This window comes from Dryobates pubescens, chromosome 13 (genome assembly GCF_014839835.1).
Source record: "Dryobates pubescens isolate bDryPub1 chromosome 13, bDryPub1.pri, whole genome shotgun sequence".
NCBI lineage: Eukaryota > Metazoa > Chordata > Aves > Piciformes > Picidae > Dryobates > Dryobates pubescens.
Window position 1 is genome coordinate 11735661 of NC_071624.1, and position 15892 is coordinate 11751552.

Genomic DNA, 15892 nt, shown 5'->3' on the forward strand with positions numbered 1-15892 from the left:
TAATGTTTCCGGGATGAACAGTGACTGAGCCAAGCCCATCTGGATTAGAGATACATTTTGAGAACGTGTGGGGAAGGGCCTAGGGACTCTGTTACTGTTTGACTTGCAAACTTAAAGCACTTATAGACAAGATTGTGCTCAAGCTGATGTTTATTCAAGAAAGCCTTTTAATTTAAAGGGCATTTTGACTGTGAAGATATAAGCTGGGATGTGAAGTAGCTATTTCTAACTTAGTGATCTTCTGTTGCTTTTTATCTTGGCTCATTCCTCTTACAAGGCGAGTGGCTTGTGTTCAGTACGTGATAAAGTACTTCCTGCTGCCTGGCCACACAAAGCTATGAAAATGCAATTTCCTGCTTGGTCCTGTCTTTTTTCCATTGAGCAAAAGATGCCAGAAAGATTTAGGTCTCTAGGACTTCAGAAGTTGGTGTTCCCTTGAGTGAAATCTTCTAGTCAGTTCCTGTGAAAGTGTCATTCCTGTGACTTATGTGGAGCTGGTGCTGGCTGTTAACCAGGCTGGGTCCCCAAGGTGTTGGATTCATTTTGAAACAGACCTTCAAGCCTGGCTGAATTTTTTTTAAGACTGGTAACCTTATCAAACAGGTTGTCTTGGCTATGTCTCATCTTGTGGAAGAGCAGGTATCCAAGAGTCTTCATCTCTGTAGCAAGCAAGTGGGGTTGAATATCTGCCATTTCCCATTTTGAACACTAGCATCAATACCAGGACTACTTATGAACTTTTAGTAACCTTCAGAGTAAGATAGGGGAAGGAACAGCTGTGACACTGTAGCTTGGATTCAACTCTGTAGAAGGTCTGTCTCTAACCAATCAGTCAGGTTTCTAGGACACTATGCAGTTCTTATGCTGAGGGCTGAGCCTATCCAGCTTGTTGGGAGGTAGATTGGATGGGAAATGAACATAACTGTTTCCTGTCTTCATGTGGCCTCTGAATGATTTACCCATAAGACTCCTTGGTCTTTGCACTTGCCTTTACATTCTGAAGCCTCCAACCCAGCGCTGGGGGAGATTAAAGGTTATCTGTGGTTATGAAAACCCCTACCTTTGCAGAGTTTAAGGCTCTAAATGAGCACATACTAGCTCAAATGTTAATGAGCAAAATGATGGTCAATGAAGGAACAGTTCCCTTGACATTGGTAAGGGCAGAAGTACCACAAAGGCTGGACTTCCTTTGCTTGCTGCCTAGAATGGCTTCAGTGCATGTAGTGCATCTGTCCATACAGCAGCTAGCTGCATGCATAAGCAGCCTTCTCAAAAAAAAACCAAACAAAAGGCTAAGTACTATGTGTTTAATTCAGCATACCATGGAGGGCTCTACTGTGATCTTCAAGTGCCTTGTTCTTCAGTGACATAGTCATTGGGAGAACCTACCTGCATTTAAGAATGTAGCTGTTTAATAAAATTAAGCTATTTGGAACTGGGCAGCTTACGTGACAAACTGCATGCAATTTAAACTTAATAGGCGTTTGGTTTCTGAGCTTCTAATACATCCCTTTGGCTTCATGGTTCTTGATCCTTAAGGAAAAAAGTGCAAGCTGGATAGAGCAGTGTCCTGAGTCTGCAGGATGTGCTGTATCTCTCCAGATGTGCTCCAGCTCTTTCAAACTTGCTGCGTCTCTTGTTGGCTGGACCGAGCCAGAAAGCATCAACCCAAACAGCTTCAAATGAGTACTGTCACAGAAATGCTCCCCCAGACTTGCAGCCACACTCTCAGGCAGACTGGGAAGAAGATGCCTGATACTCCATGGTCCCCAGTCAATGCCTCAATAGAGGCTTTGGGAGTTTTCCCCTCCAAGGCCTGCTACATGTATTAGCAGAGCAGACTGTATCACTGATGTGGTACAGATGCATCTCATCTGGACTAAATACCCAGTTACCCCTAAAATTCTGCCAGACACAAATCTGCCTACACTGGCAGCCTGGCCACAACATGTCAGTGTTATGCCTTGTGAGGGCTCCAATGCTGCCACAGCTTGTTAACTGTCCATCCAATACCACCTTGGCCTTTTGTGCCCAGGAACAGGGGGAGGGGGTGCTGTTTGGTCTCTCCTTATCTCTTTGGATTCATTGTGCCTTGTCTGTGTGTTTCTAACCCTTTCTCTTGTTGCTGTCACTCCTCCTTTCTCCGCTGGCGCCATTTCTGTCCATCCCATCTCATTGGCTGCTGTAGCAATAGGTAAGAGACGCGTGGTAGGCCATGACTGGCACTTCACAGTGGGCAACTGGTGTGCTAGAAAAGCTTCACCAGCCTGAGGCTTCTCTTCTAGCATCCACCAGTCTGCTGGTTCTCATACTAGTTCTAGTGGGTTAGAATTTGAGGCTGGGAGGGCTAACGCTCCAGAACAAGCTGAGTTTTCCTTGCAAGGCTTACTGATGGGGAGGAGTGGGCTTTTAGATACTATTTTATAGTAGATTAAATTACTTGCTTATGGAAAAACTAAGGTAGAAATGAAATATTAATTTTAACTCAAGCTTGCAAACCCACTGGAGCAATAAAGCCTAAGAAGCATTTGCAGGCCAGAATTTTGCTGATGGGGGAGCGTGTTTACTGATGAAGCTTCTACATGTGTACCCAGACCTTCAAAGAACAAACAACTGCTGTGGTAGCTTATGCTTCTTTTGAATATCCTTTGTTTTCAAACTTGGGTCTGCTGGGTTGCTGACAACCCTCAATGCTTATAAGCATTTGTATCCCTGTATTCTTGCTTGTGAGGAGGTTGTTCCTGTCTGCTCTCAAGCATGGTTCTGCATTATCAGTACCATGGCCTTGAGTCTGCAGTCAGATGACCTCCCATTCTACAGAGTGTCTGAGAGTACAAGTAATAAGGCAAACCTAGATGAGTCTTAGCTTGGTGTGTAGACTATTGCTTTGAGTCTTGGTCTTGTCACATAAAACTCTTGTGATGCCTTTCTCTGTTCTTAGGATTGGTGGACATTAACTTCATTTGGGAGCATTAACCTGACTTGTAGCTATGGGATAAGGAAACTAGTGTGGAAGAGTTGGCATCCAGAATGCCGCTCAGACATCTGTGTTTACCTAGGAGGGATTTGTTCCCTGTCACCAGTATATAGGTGGTTCAGACAAGATGGCAGCAACTGGGGGAAGCTTGCTCAGCACCTTTTCAGCACTGTGCAGAACCTCTACCATAAATGGTACTGAAGCATCCAGTGCATGTAATGCAGTGCTACCAGCACATTGCTCTGTGAGGACCCTAAGTCCATGTGCAAGAGACCTGTTCTGAAGCCTGGCGGGCTTGAGAAGACATGTAACTGGAAAGGCAAAAGTGTTCCTAATCCTGCTTGCTGCTTTGAGTCTGCCCTCCATGGTGCCTGGGGGTACAGAGGTGAGGTGGATGTGAGAACTAAAGCTCCCCTTTATGGTGTACCTGGGCACTGACCTCTGTCAGGTCACCTGGGTAGGTTTTGGTGTGTTTTCCTCTGGTATGTCTGGGAGGAGCTGCCATTGACATTTCTGGAGCTCAAAGCTTGCTTTGGGGCAAGAATATGAAGGCCTGGGCATGTAGAGTAGACAGTAATGAGATGTTTGTTCAAAGCTGGGGTCTTCTTTGAGCTGTAGTCTGCTACTGTGTGTTCCCAGCTACAGCAGATAGCTGGGAGTTTTAGCAAAGTTAATTGAAGGGAGAGTTCCTTCTCCATCTGACTCCAGATGGAGGTCAACTTCTCCTTGTGACTGCAGTTGCACTGTAGTCCAAAGCTCCTTAGAGACTGTAAGCATTGTGTCTCTGCTGTAGTTTGCACAGAATTTAATGTCTCTCTGCTCAGAGCCTTCACTTGTCCTTAGAGACATCCCCAGGCACCTGTCCTCAGTGAGCTTGGTGTCTGTAGTTCAGTGTCTGACTGCAGTGGCATAAGCAGAGCTGTGCAGCCAGCTGGTGCTCAGCCAGGCTGCGCTAACCGGTCTCTGGTGATGGTCTCGCAGGCGGAACGCTGTGGACGCCTTCCGCGTCAATGTCATCCACGCACGGCAGCAGGTACGCTCGCCCGTCACCAACATCGCCCGCACCAGTTTCTTCCATGTCAAACGTTCCAACATCTGGCTGGCTGCTGTCACCAAGCAGAATGTCAACGCCGCCATGGTATTCGAGTTTCTTTACAAGATGTGTGACGTGATGACCGCCTACTTCGGGAAGATCAGCGAGGAGAACATAAAGAACAACTTTGTGCTGATCTACGAGCTGCTGGATGGTGAGATGTTTCCCTTACCTGTTATGTGATAGTACATTTGGTCCTTCTAAACCCCTCAGTTCGTAGTGATAATCCTTGAAATATTTTTATCTTCTGTCACAGTGTTCAGAATTACTTTTTCTGCTTTCTAATGCCACCTGTACTGGAAGCATGGATAACATCTGGAGCCCACATCCTTGTGCTGGTCCTGGCTCACTTTACTGGAGCTGTGAAATTTATAAATGAGGCAGCTGGTACTGGACCCCAGCTCTGATTGGAGCCCGTGTAGACATAGCACCATCGTTATGCTGAGGCCTGTAAAGAGGGTTGTCATTAGCACCTCTAAGGCCAGCCACCCCACCTAGTTCCCAGGTGGCTCTGGCACTGTATGGTCCAGGCTGCAGTTGGTTCCCATTTTTGGGTTGTCTCTTTGGGGCAATTCTGAGACAAGGAAATCAGTAATGCCCAACCAGGTTTGTCCCATTCCTACCTCCCCCAGTGATACAGCTCTAAATTTTTCCACAGAATTAACAACATAGTGTCCCTTCAGCTGCTTCTGATATCAGCCTGCCTGTGGAGATTGCTGTCCCTGTTTTGCATGATGTGAGCCCTTTGTATTAGTTATGTTTCAGCTTGCTTTCCAGACAAGGCACCACTCGTGTCTGTCCTGGGATTCTTAGTGAGGTGTCACAGTCAGTGATAGGTTCTCTCTTTCCTCTGGGCACATCAGGAGACTGCTGTTTCTCTGCTTTGGTCAGTCCCTGTTGTCTGCTGGTAGGCACTGAGAGATCAAAAACTGCCAGTTGCTCAGCATATTCATACCAGTGGTCTTCACACCTCTCTAGATCTCTTGCAGGTTGTTGCCCTCCTCTGAGGAGTCTTGGTGTCCAGTGTGCCATTCATAGCTAACATCCATTTCTCTCCAACACCGACCATCCTGCAGTGTCATTGCTCTATTGCTCTGCTGTTGTGTTGGGCTTCCTTTTTTTTTTTTAGATTTTGATTTTATCTTTTTTATTACATCTTCATAAATAAAACCTAAAGAAAATGCCACAAAGCTAGATAGTTCTGCTGTTGGATAAAACCTCTTTATTGTCCCATTGTATGTTTTTGGCAGAACTCCTTGCTGGGCCCTATGCACATGGCTAGAATAGAATAGAATTAGGGTCTTGAAATGCTGTTGTGTTTAAAAGACAGAAAATTCATCAGTTGGACTGATTTCCATCACCCCTTGTCTCCAAAACACTGCACTGGGAAGTCAATTTAGCAAGGCTGCTGGTTTTCTCTAGCTGAAGAATTCTCTAGCAACCCATCTAGAAGTGTAATGTGTTGGCATGCTTGACAGGTTCATAGAATGGTTCAGGTTGGAAGGGACCTTAAAGATCATCTACTTCCAACCCCTCCCAGGGACATCTTCTACTAGACCAGGTTGCTTAAGGGCTTATCCAACCTGGCCTTGAACATCTCCAGGGCAACCAGTTCCGGTGTCTCAGCAGCCTCCCTGTAAAGAATTTGTCTAAATCAACCCTCCACTAGCTTAAAGCCATTGCCCACAGCTTGGTGTCATCCTCTTGGGTGCACTCCATTGCACAGTCCATTTTGCTGACAAAGATGTTTATATCTTACCACACTGAACTAAATTTCTTTTACCCTTCTGTAGAAATCCTGGACTTTGGCTATCCTCAGAACTCTGAAACAGGGGCCCTGAAGACCTTCATCACTCAGCAAGGCATCAAGAGTCAGGTAACCAGAGGAATTTAGGGGTGCATTACTGCTCTGCTGATTAGTTTTCTGTATGTCTGTTCAAGAAAACATCATCTGAAATTACCAGCTGACCATTTGACCTGTGCTGAGTGGAGGTGCTCTAGTAGATCAAGGATAGCCTAGCTGGGATGCAGCTTGGTAGCGTTCTGTTCTAGGTGTCTCTGCATTTGTGACACCTCATGTTCCCTGGCACATGGTAAGATGCAGGAGGAAGGGCCCTGAGCTAGGATAATGCCAGTACCTCACATGTAAATGATTCCTGGATTCAGGCTCTGTTTTGTGTCATCTTTTAACAGCAGATAAACAAATTTACCTGCTGAATGAGAAGCAGTTTCTCTGTGTATGAATCTCACTAAGCAGGTCTGTGTTCCGCCAGTCTTCAGTGCTTTGAGCTGTCAGGCTCTCATGCCTGCCTCGTAGTGAAGCATTCTTCAGCCTCATGAATCTCACTGTCAGGAAGCTGATGTTACTCTCTCACTGTCTGTAGCATCTTTGCAGCTTAGTGTCAGTACAGTCTGAGCTTTCTCATGTTAGAGGTGAGAATCTGAGCTGTGTGTTTGGCAGTGTTAACCCTTGCATCAAAGCTTACATGGAAGTGGAAGGTAAAGGACACCAGGGGAAAAGGACACTTAAATTGGGCTGGGTTGAGGAATGTGTTTTAAACAGGCTACAGCCCTCAAAACTAGGTCTTCTGTCTTGGACAGCTCATGCTCAACCTCTGAAACTGAAGGACTGCTGGTCACTGTTTCCTGTGACCTCAAGGAATATTTCTCACCTTGTCCATCCAACACAGCCATGCAATTCATGATGAGGATTTAGCCCAGAACACAGTCCTCTTCTCTGCAGAGCAAGTAAACTGGGGAAAAAAGCTGTGACTCTGTACTACAGCTGTCTGCAGCAGAGATCTGGATGAAGCTTCACCCCCCAAGGTTCAAACAGCAGCAGTGTTCAACAGGAGCCTCCCTGTTGTTTAGGATAGGCAGAGGTCGAAGTCTCTGGAGGCTCTGTCAGTTCCATTCATCAGCACTGACTTCCTAAAAACTTTTTAAAAAAACTTCTAATCTACTAGTAGCAAGACTGGCTGCATCTCTCAGAGGTGGGAGAGAAGCTGTCCCTCAGCAACATGTTTCCTGCTAGAAGAGCAAACAGTGTTTTGCAAGAGGACATGCCAGTATCAGTGGCCAGATGCGAGTGCATCCGGTCTCAGACTCCCATACTGAGCCCTACTGCAAATCTCTCTGGCCTTCTGCAGTCTGTTTTGGGCAGTCAGCACTCAAGATAGCTGAGTCAGCTCCTGTTCCTAGGAAAACTCTAACCACCACCCTCACTTCCTTCCCTAGCTCTCTCTGCTTTTATTTGCTCTGATGAACTCTTAGGCTGTTCGTGTGCAAACTACTGTCACAGCATCTTGCTTCATCCAACAGCAGGTTTAGTCCTTCCTTTACAAATACATAAAGCTGAGAGTTCAGCTTCACATAAGTAAGCAGTTACTCTGCAGCCCAGAGCAGAAAGCAGAAGTAAGCCTTTCCAGGCGCAGTACACCAAGGGCAACAATTGAAACACTACTCGACATATTTCTTTATCTGTTGTCTTCTGTGGTATGTCTAGCCTCAGACTCCTTCACTTACAGCAAACTTCTGGCAGGTACCTGGGACTGGGTAACCTGCTACCTATATTCCCTTATCCCTGCTTTGTTGCCAGTGGTGCTTTCCTTGGGCTTGTGTCCTGCTGAAGTTAAGGAGCAAAATCCACAGTTATGACAAACTTGCCAAAATCAACTTTCTGACTTTTCTCCATGAAAGTTTTGAGGCGTACTGAGAAATTTCAGACCTCGGGCTTTAGTCTTTTCCCTTAGGGAAGGCTGTGCTACTGGCTGATCTCAGCATCAGCACATCCCAGGCATCTTCTTCCTGATCCATCCAGTCAGTTTCTTTAGTGACTAGTAGAGATTTGTAGAAGAGATGCCACTGCAGAACTCGGGAACATCAGCGCGTTATCAGTGTGCCTTTGGAAGCCAGAGAAGTCAGTGTTATACCTACTTGTGCCTCATAAGTCTCAAAGCATTGAACATGGCAGATAAGGAAGCTTTTTCTGCAGGATGGACAAGGGGGCTGCTTTATACTTCATTGAGTACTTACCTGGGTAACTCGCAGGGGAGCATAAAACATGCTTATCTCTTAGATGTTGTAATGGCTCTGCTTGTTCAAGGAGTGACTGTCCATGGCAAGAGCATGTATGAAACTAAACCACTGCTGCTTTAAAGCTGAGATCATGCACTGCCACCCTGTGGGCCCAGTGTAAGGCTGCTGCAGCAGCACCCACTTCTGTATTGTGCAGTTGTGGACTACACAGAATTAGCAAGTATTTAGCTTTATACAGGACCTAGGCTAAGGTGCCTGCAGTTCTGGGTGCCTACTACTTCCCGTGGTCTGGGCATCTGTGCAATGGTAAACATTCAGGGCTTGCTTTAGGAGCAGCAGCATGAGTCTGCCCTTCCTAGAAACACGAGTGGAGTGGTCTTTGGCCTGTCTGTCACTCTTTCTGCTCTGCCTTGTATTTGGGTGGTGCATGATGGGCCAGCTCTGAAAAGCCGTTTCACTGCTAGGAGTGCTGGGTTTCCTGAGGAGAGCTAAAGGTCAAACCCCCTCATCTTGTTTGTCCTAATTAGCTACTAATTAATGATTAGTTGGCTTGCTTTGTTCCTGTCCTGAGGTAGCCTTAAACCTAACCTGCCTCTTTCTCCCTTCCTCCCCTTTCTCACTATTGACCTGCTTGCCTGTTAACCTTGTGTGCACCACACTTCCTACTTGCTGCTACTGCTACTACTACCACCACATCTACTTACTGACTTTCTGCGTGTGACTGGACCCCGCCTGTAGCATCAGGTAGGAAATCCCTCTGTGCATTTCAACAGAATCCTTTGTGCTTTTAGGAGGCTTAGAGCCCTGGTGCTGTTACATGCTTGTTAGGTTAGTGTTGGTTTGTAACTCTAATGACCGAAGTGATTAAGAAGCAGTCCTTGGGGACTGGCTGACTTACGGCCCCAGGGATTCATGGTCAATAAGGATTGTGAACTGGCTTGTCAGCTGCTTTTCTGCTTAACATGGATTGATGTGACAGTCTGAGACAAGATTTGACCACCATGTTGGAGCCCATGCCTCCCTGCACCTAGATGTAGCCTAATGGACTAGCTAACAAAATGGAAGAACCTTTCCTGCTGTTACGACCAGCTTTTAGTTAGGCACAGAATTTGCTGTATTGGGGAATGCCCAAGTCGTGGTGGGGGTGACAGCACCCATATCCGAAGTGTCAGAAGCAGTTGCATGTAATAAATGGCGAGTGCTTGCTCTTAGATTTAGATTTAGAGCAAGGTTTATTTGTCATTGAATTTATCCAGATATCTAAGATGTCATTTCTTCCCTTCAGACTAAGGAAGAGCAGTCCCAGATCACCAGCCAGGTGACTGGACAGATTGGATGGAGACGGGAAGGGATCAAATATCGTCGCAACGAACTCTTTCTTGATGTGCTGGAGAGTGTGAATCTCTTGATGTCCCCCCAGGGTAAGTAGGAGACGTTGAGCTGGCATTTCTCCCTTTTGGGATTTGTGAGTGGGGACTTGGCTGAAGTGTCCTGTACCACGCTTTTGTCTGTACCAGGTCAGGTGTTGAGTGCTCATGTCTCTGGCAGAGTGGTGATGAAGAGTTACCTGAGTGGAATGCCAGAGTGCAAGTTTGGCATGAATGACAAGATTGTCATTGAAAAACAGGGCAAAGGGACTGCGGATGAGACGGGGAAAAGGTAAGAGGCGTTGGGGTAAAAGACGCTGGCCACCAGGGGCTCTTATGACTCAACAGCTTTTGTGATTTGACAGACAAAGCTGATTATTTCTTCCCTTTGGATATTACTGCTGTTCTCTCTGTAGGTCAGTTGCCATGCAGGCTATCAGCCTGAGTGCCTTAGTACAGAGGGCTCTCTACAGCTCTTCAAGTATTAAGATTCAAAGGGTTAAGTGTAGAGTTATTGCAGCTGGAAATACTTCCACAAGCTGGATTTTCCCAGAATTTGTCTCTCTAGCCATTCTAGTCAGTACACAGACTCTGACTCATGGGGAGCAGTAGTAGTGCTCCCAGGGAACACAGAAGGAACCTCTCTGCACAGTCTGTTTGTCCCTCAAAACAGAACAGCTGACTTGGGTAAGCCCTTCCTGCTGATGGGTAGTCAGCGCCTGTGTGGATTGGAGGCTCATCCCTGCTGGGACCCCAGTTTCCTTCCTTCCTTCCCAGCTGCACCTCAGTCAGTACCTGCACCATGGCTGAAAACAGGTCTAAAGCCTTTTCCAGCCTTCTTGCTTGGGGTGAAGAGATAAAAACAAAGGGACTGCCACTTTTCTCTCACTATGTGCAACTCAACTGTGTTTCTCTTGGTTGTTTTGTTGTTTGTTTGTTTTTTGCTGACCCCCAGTGAATTGGGAAGGTAGATAATCTGCTTCAGCTCTGTGTGCACTCTGCTCTTACCCTGTCTCTTGCTTTGTGTGGTTTGTGCATGTAACTTGGATCTCAGACACTTTCCATAATGGTTCCTGTAAATGGAGCTGAGCTGCTATTTGCCTTTTCTCTCAGAACCAAGCCAAGAGCTATCAATTCACTGTCACTTTTAAGCCATCTTTCTGTACCTGAATCTAACTAGTAATGTGGATGAGCCTCAGGAGTGTGCCCAGTGAGGGTTTAAGGTAGTGAAAACATCATCTGTGGAGGCCTCCGAAGAGTCAGTAATGGCCAAAAGTTTCTCTGCCACGAATGCCTTTGCCTGTAAACGTGCTGGGTTTTTGTTACAGAAGCAGAACGGACAGAGTTTTGCTAGGTGGTTCTCCCTAGCTGTGTTTCTGAAGCAGGCAAGAGCTTGGATGTTACGAAGGGGACCAAAAGGGACAGCTGCTGCCAGCTGCTTTTGGGCGTCTAGCATGTGGCAACACCAAACCGTGACTAACGCTGCTAGAGACCTGGAACAGCGCTAGGTAGCAGGGCTTTCCCAGCAGTTTTCCAAAGAAACGGGAGCTAGTTAGCTGATGTTGGCTGTCATCTGCACAACAGATGAGGAAAGAGCAGCACCCATTTATGAAGCATGAGCTACACCCCTGGGTTGTGTAACTAAACAGCCACTTAGCCCAGGGTCAGTCTGCCTCTCATTTGTATAGGTAATGGTGGTTCCCAGGACAGCTGAAATCTGCCTGTAGTGCTTATATGATCTCAGCACGTTTGCATGGTTGTCCTATTACTCCCAGCAGCTGAGGCAGCTTACCTATCACAGTGCTACAGTGCTGAACCTTCTCTACACTGCTGTCTCTGCTGTGGGTACTGTCTTTCTGTTTTCTGGTCCCTCTTGGTACCTTAGAGTTGTTGGCTGGCCTCAGGACCTGTGGCAAGGATTCCTAGAGACAGGAACCCAGCACAAGTTCAGTGCTGATGGGTTAGGCCAGTGCACCTGGATGGACAGATGCAGCTGTGTAGATTTGGGGAAATGAAAGATGGAAACTTTTTGTGGAAACAAGAGTTGTGAAGACCCTGAACTTGGCATCTCCTGGCTGTGTGGCAGTGGGATAGCTTTGTGGACAGGAAAGTGTTTTCTCTCCTTTGAACTGTGCTGCAGGAAGACTTGGGCTAGCAGAGCTGCCTTTGCCATACTGAGGTGCTGCTGTCAGGCAAACCTAAGTTCTGTGTTGCTGGCAATGACAGAAGGATGTTCCTCTAATCTCTCCCTCCTTTGGGGAGAAGGGGGAGAGAATTCTTTCAAACAAGCTTCCTGAAATACGATGACTTATTTTTTTTGGTGGTGGTGAAACAAGGAAAGTCTGAGTCAAGAGGCTGCTGTCCCCATAATCTCTCCCTGCCTCCCCATTTCCTGGACACTTGTGATGGCAACGTGCTCTGTAGAGTAGTTTCTGTCTGTGCAGACTGTGCCTTGCAGCGAGGTGCCAGGGCTGCCGCTCGCACTTGTTTAACTGTGGCTTGTGTTTGTAGTGGCAAACAGTCGATCGCCATCGACGACTGCACTTTCCACCAGTGCGTCAGGCTCAGCAAGTTTGATTCCGAGAGGAGCATCAGCTTCATTCCACCAGATGGAGAGTTTGAGCTCATGAGGTACTGTGGTGGGGGATGAAGGGGATGATGTTGACATCTGCTTGCTGCCACAGTTATGTTGCTGCTCTTAGACAGGCTTGCAGCCCTTGTGTACCTAACAAATACTCACTTGATGCTTTGTTTTCAGGGTGGCATCTGTAAGATATCCCATAAATCCTTCTGTTGTAAATGAAGCCAAACTGCATGGGTTTTTTGCCACAGCTGTAGAGTTAGATGTGGGTTTCCTTACCCTTTAGCCTGCTGTACCTGTGTTTTTTAAGAGTTAAAAGTGATGTCCTTTGGCAATGTGTATAAATATCTGAGGGGTGGGTGTCGAGGGGGCCAAGCTCTTTTTAGTGGTGTGCACTAATAAGACCAAAACCAACAGGTTCAAGCTTGAACAAAAAATTTCATCTCAAGATGAGGAGAAACTTCTTTACAGTGAGGGTGACAGAGCACTGGAACAGGCTGCCTAGAGAGGTTGTAGAATCTCCTCTGGAGAATTTTAAAACCCACCTGGATGCATTCTTGTGTGTACTACCCTAAGTGATTCTGCTTTGGCAGCGGGGTTGGACTGGATGATCTCTTGAGGTCCCTTCCAACCTCTAATGTTCTGTGATACTGTGAGTTTCTTGAGTCCCAAGTTTTATATCAGTGCCCTGTGGCAGCACAGAGCTTCTGCAATGGCTCTTTCTGGCTGGTGTTTCTAAGCTGCTCCCTGTGTGTGGAGGTTGTGTCTCTAGGAAAGTGGCACCATTGGAGAGTGTAAGAGTTATTCCTCCTCAGGCTCATAGTTGCTTCCATCCTTGCAGATACCGAACCACTAAGGACATTATCCTGCCCTTCCGTGTGATCCCACTGGTGCGGGAGGTGGGTCGGACCAAGCTGGAAGTTAAGGTGGTGATCAAATCAAATTTTAAACCTTCCTTGCTGGCCCAGAAGATAGAGGTGAGAGAATAAAAACCTTATGGTCTCTTGTGCCTGGGAATTATACCTCTACTTCATGTCCTTTGCTGCAGAGCCCTCAGAGATGAGTCATCAAGCTTGTGCAGGGCTGGGAGTGAACTGCTTGCCTCAGATGTGTGGTGCTGCTGTGCTGTGAAAGGGAACTGCCATGTAGTAGGGAGGTGGAAGTTTACAGTTGCACAGACATTCCTGTAGCATCCTGTAGCCTCATTCCTTGCAGCATTTGCTTAGTATGTTGGCCACTGAAAAGTTTGTTTTCTTCTGTGTGCATGGTCTGACCATATGTCAGGCAGCTAGCAGGCTCCAAGCTCTGTGAGACAGCCTAGCAGCTTAGTCCCCTTCTGGGAGAGAATGCCACAAAGCCAGGCTGTGCAGAGCTTGGTGCAACCAGGCCTGCCTGGCCAGCTAGCCAGGCATCCTTCCTGAGCTCACCTGCCTGACGCTCATTTTCTGCAGCTGAAGCTGGAGAGCTCTGCCCTGTTCCTCACTTGACTATTGTGGAATCTGAAAATGTTCAAAATCTTCAAAGCAAAATACACACACAAAGGAGAGCTTAGAATACCTTGTGGTAGCTGATGTTCTCTGGGCCCTGGGGTGGGACAGAGAAGGACAAGAGGTCCAGGACAGGTGGTCCCCTGAAACTGTGCAGATTCTCTGATCCTGCTCACCCTGCTTTGCAGGTCCGTATCCCAACACCCCTCAACACCAGTGGAGTGCAAGTCATCTGTATGAAAGGGAAGGCAAAGTACAAGGCCAGTGAGAATGCCATTGTCTGGAAGTAAGTGTGTTGGGTCTGGGGTACTAGAGGGGCAGGGCTTGCGGGGGAAGAGTCTGTTTGGTGCTCTGCCCTGGGCATGCATAGCAAAGTAACCTTAGGTACCTTCTCACTTCTGGGCTTTCTCTGGTAGGATAAAACGTATGGCTGGAATGAAGGAATCCCAGATCAGTGCGGAGATTGAGCTGCTGCCCACCAATGACAAGAAGAAGTGGGCTCGGCCCCCAATCTCCATGAACTTTGAGGTAAGTTCCTGTGTGCCCCCCAGGGTGCAGCCAAGTTTAGGGAAGCTTTGTCAGCCCAGTCTTGCACATGCTGGAATGCTCCTGGTCCCAAGCTGACATCTGACTTCCCAACACCAGGCCAGCCAGGTGGCAAAGCTAATGGATGGAAATTGCCCTTAAAGCCACTGGAGTTTGTCCATGCATGCAAGGAGAAGGGAACAGTGTCTCCTGATGTCTATTTCTAGAAGCATAGCCTAGGGGTCCTCTGGCATTTGTATATGAAGAGCACCTTACTTCTCTGTTCCAATGCCCTGTGTCATTTTCCCCTTTCTCACCAGGTCCCATTTGCACCCTCTGGGCTGAAGGTGCGCTACCTGAAAGTCTTTGAGCCAAAGCTGAACTACAGTGACCATGATGTGATAAAATGGGTGAGGTACATCGGCAGGAGTGGGATCTACGAGACCAGATGCTAGCCCTAGTAGGCTGGCAGGCTCCCTTTTCTCCAAGCCATCCTCCACCTCTCCTCAGTCTTCAGCTACATTCAGAGAAAGCATCTGCTTGGCCCCTCTACGCAGATTGAAAGACCCTGTGGCTCACCTTGGGAGTGGAGTCCCCTGCCTGTGCTCAGTTACCATCCACAGTGCTGCTGAAATTCAGAATGCAGTGGCATGCAGGGGTGCAGTCAGCCTCCTGCTCCCCGTCCCAGGGTGGGGAAGGGCTAGTCTAACTCCCATCCTCTTGTGATCTTTCTAGGGAACGTCCACCATTAAACTCCTCTTCTGTTGGTGTCTCACTACTTGCATCATATCCTAGTATTTTTGAAGTTCTTGTGCATATGTACTCGTAGAATAGACCTAAGCATAGACTGGACAAATCTGAGTTGAAGTTACCCTGGCTTCTGTACTAGCTATTGCTGTTGTGGTAGATGTTGCTGGCCAGTCTGAGATGCCTGGGGTGGTGAGTTTGTGGGGCCTCCTCCAGAGGAGAGGTGGTGGGCTCACCAGATCTCACCATCACCTTTTTATTTCTTGCAAAGTTGTCAGTATAGAGCCCTGCTGTGGGAAGGTTTGTGACCAAAAAGGATGAGGGTTTAGGCTCTTGCTGGTGTGTGTATGTGGGTGGCACAGCATTTCTGGTCCTTAGAGCATTTACCACACCCCCACTGTTGGCTTGAGCCAGTCTGTTCTTTCCAAACAAATTGGAAATGTGGCCCCTCTGTCCTAGGAAGTGTGGATCAGCTGAGCTCTGTCAGGATGTGAGCAGTGTCTGTCCTTGGGGAATCTAAAAATGCAGCTGGCAGCAAGACCCCGCTGTCCCAGCCTGCCCTCTCCACACTTCTACCAAACACTTTTGGGCCATAGAAATGCTGCTGCTGCCCACAATCCTGCTTCTGGTAGTGTGGTCTCCATTTTGTACACTTTGTGATTTGTCCAGCTCTGAATCTAATAAAGTATGTAGAATGGAGAAGGCTGCCTGTGCTGCTGTTCTGGGCTTGTGCTGCAAAATTCTGTGCTCTGGGCTGCAGTGTCTTGGGGCTTGCTCATGTGGCTTCCCTAACTCCGGTCTGTCAGGGGGTTAGTAGGTGAAAAAAGTGATGGTTTTGTTTCCAAGCAGTGCCAGTACTCCATTTCAGCCCCTGCTGCTGCAGCTCCCTGGGGAAATGAGAGTGCTCTGGCCTTTCGTTACAGGGCTTACTAAACAAAACCCATGGCTGGGCTGCCCTGACACTTGCTGCCCTCTTGGTAAAGTGTGTCCAGCCTCCTGAAAGCCCAGATTCTCTGCCTGTTCTTTCCCTAAGCACTTTGGTGGCTTTTCCTTGTGAGCAGCTGAAAAAAAAAATAA

General features: G+C 47.5%; 1 protein-coding gene across 3 annotated transcripts in view; it reads left to right on the forward strand.

The window, feature by feature from the left end:
* The window catches only part of AP2M1 (adaptor related protein complex 2 subunit mu 1), a 29708-nt gene extending 14119 nt beyond the window's left edge, over positions 1-15589 (forward strand). The window contains exons 3-12 of one of the 3 annotated variants that reach the window (XM_054166167.1): positions 3959-4224; positions 5864-5946; positions 9394-9529; positions 9626-9767; positions 10431-10442; positions 11987-12106; positions 12898-13033; positions 13732-13829; positions 13960-14071; positions 14389-15588. In XM_054166167.1, coding sequence (XP_054022142.1) covers positions 3959-4224; positions 5864-5946; positions 9394-9529; positions 9626-9767; positions 10431-10442; positions 11987-12106; positions 12898-13033; positions 13732-13829; positions 13960-14071; positions 14389-14523 — 1240 coding nt within the window. In that variant the 3' untranslated portion in view covers positions 14524-15588. Of the gene's footprint in view, positions 1-3958; positions 4225-5863; positions 5947-9393; positions 9530-9625; positions 9768-10430; positions 10443-11986; positions 12107-12897; positions 13034-13731; positions 13830-13959; positions 14072-14388 lie in introns of all 3 variants that reach the window. The other 2 variants (XM_054166166.1, XM_009903530.2) reach the window with 2 other exon arrangements.
* Positions 15590-15892: the final 303 nt, after the last annotated feature.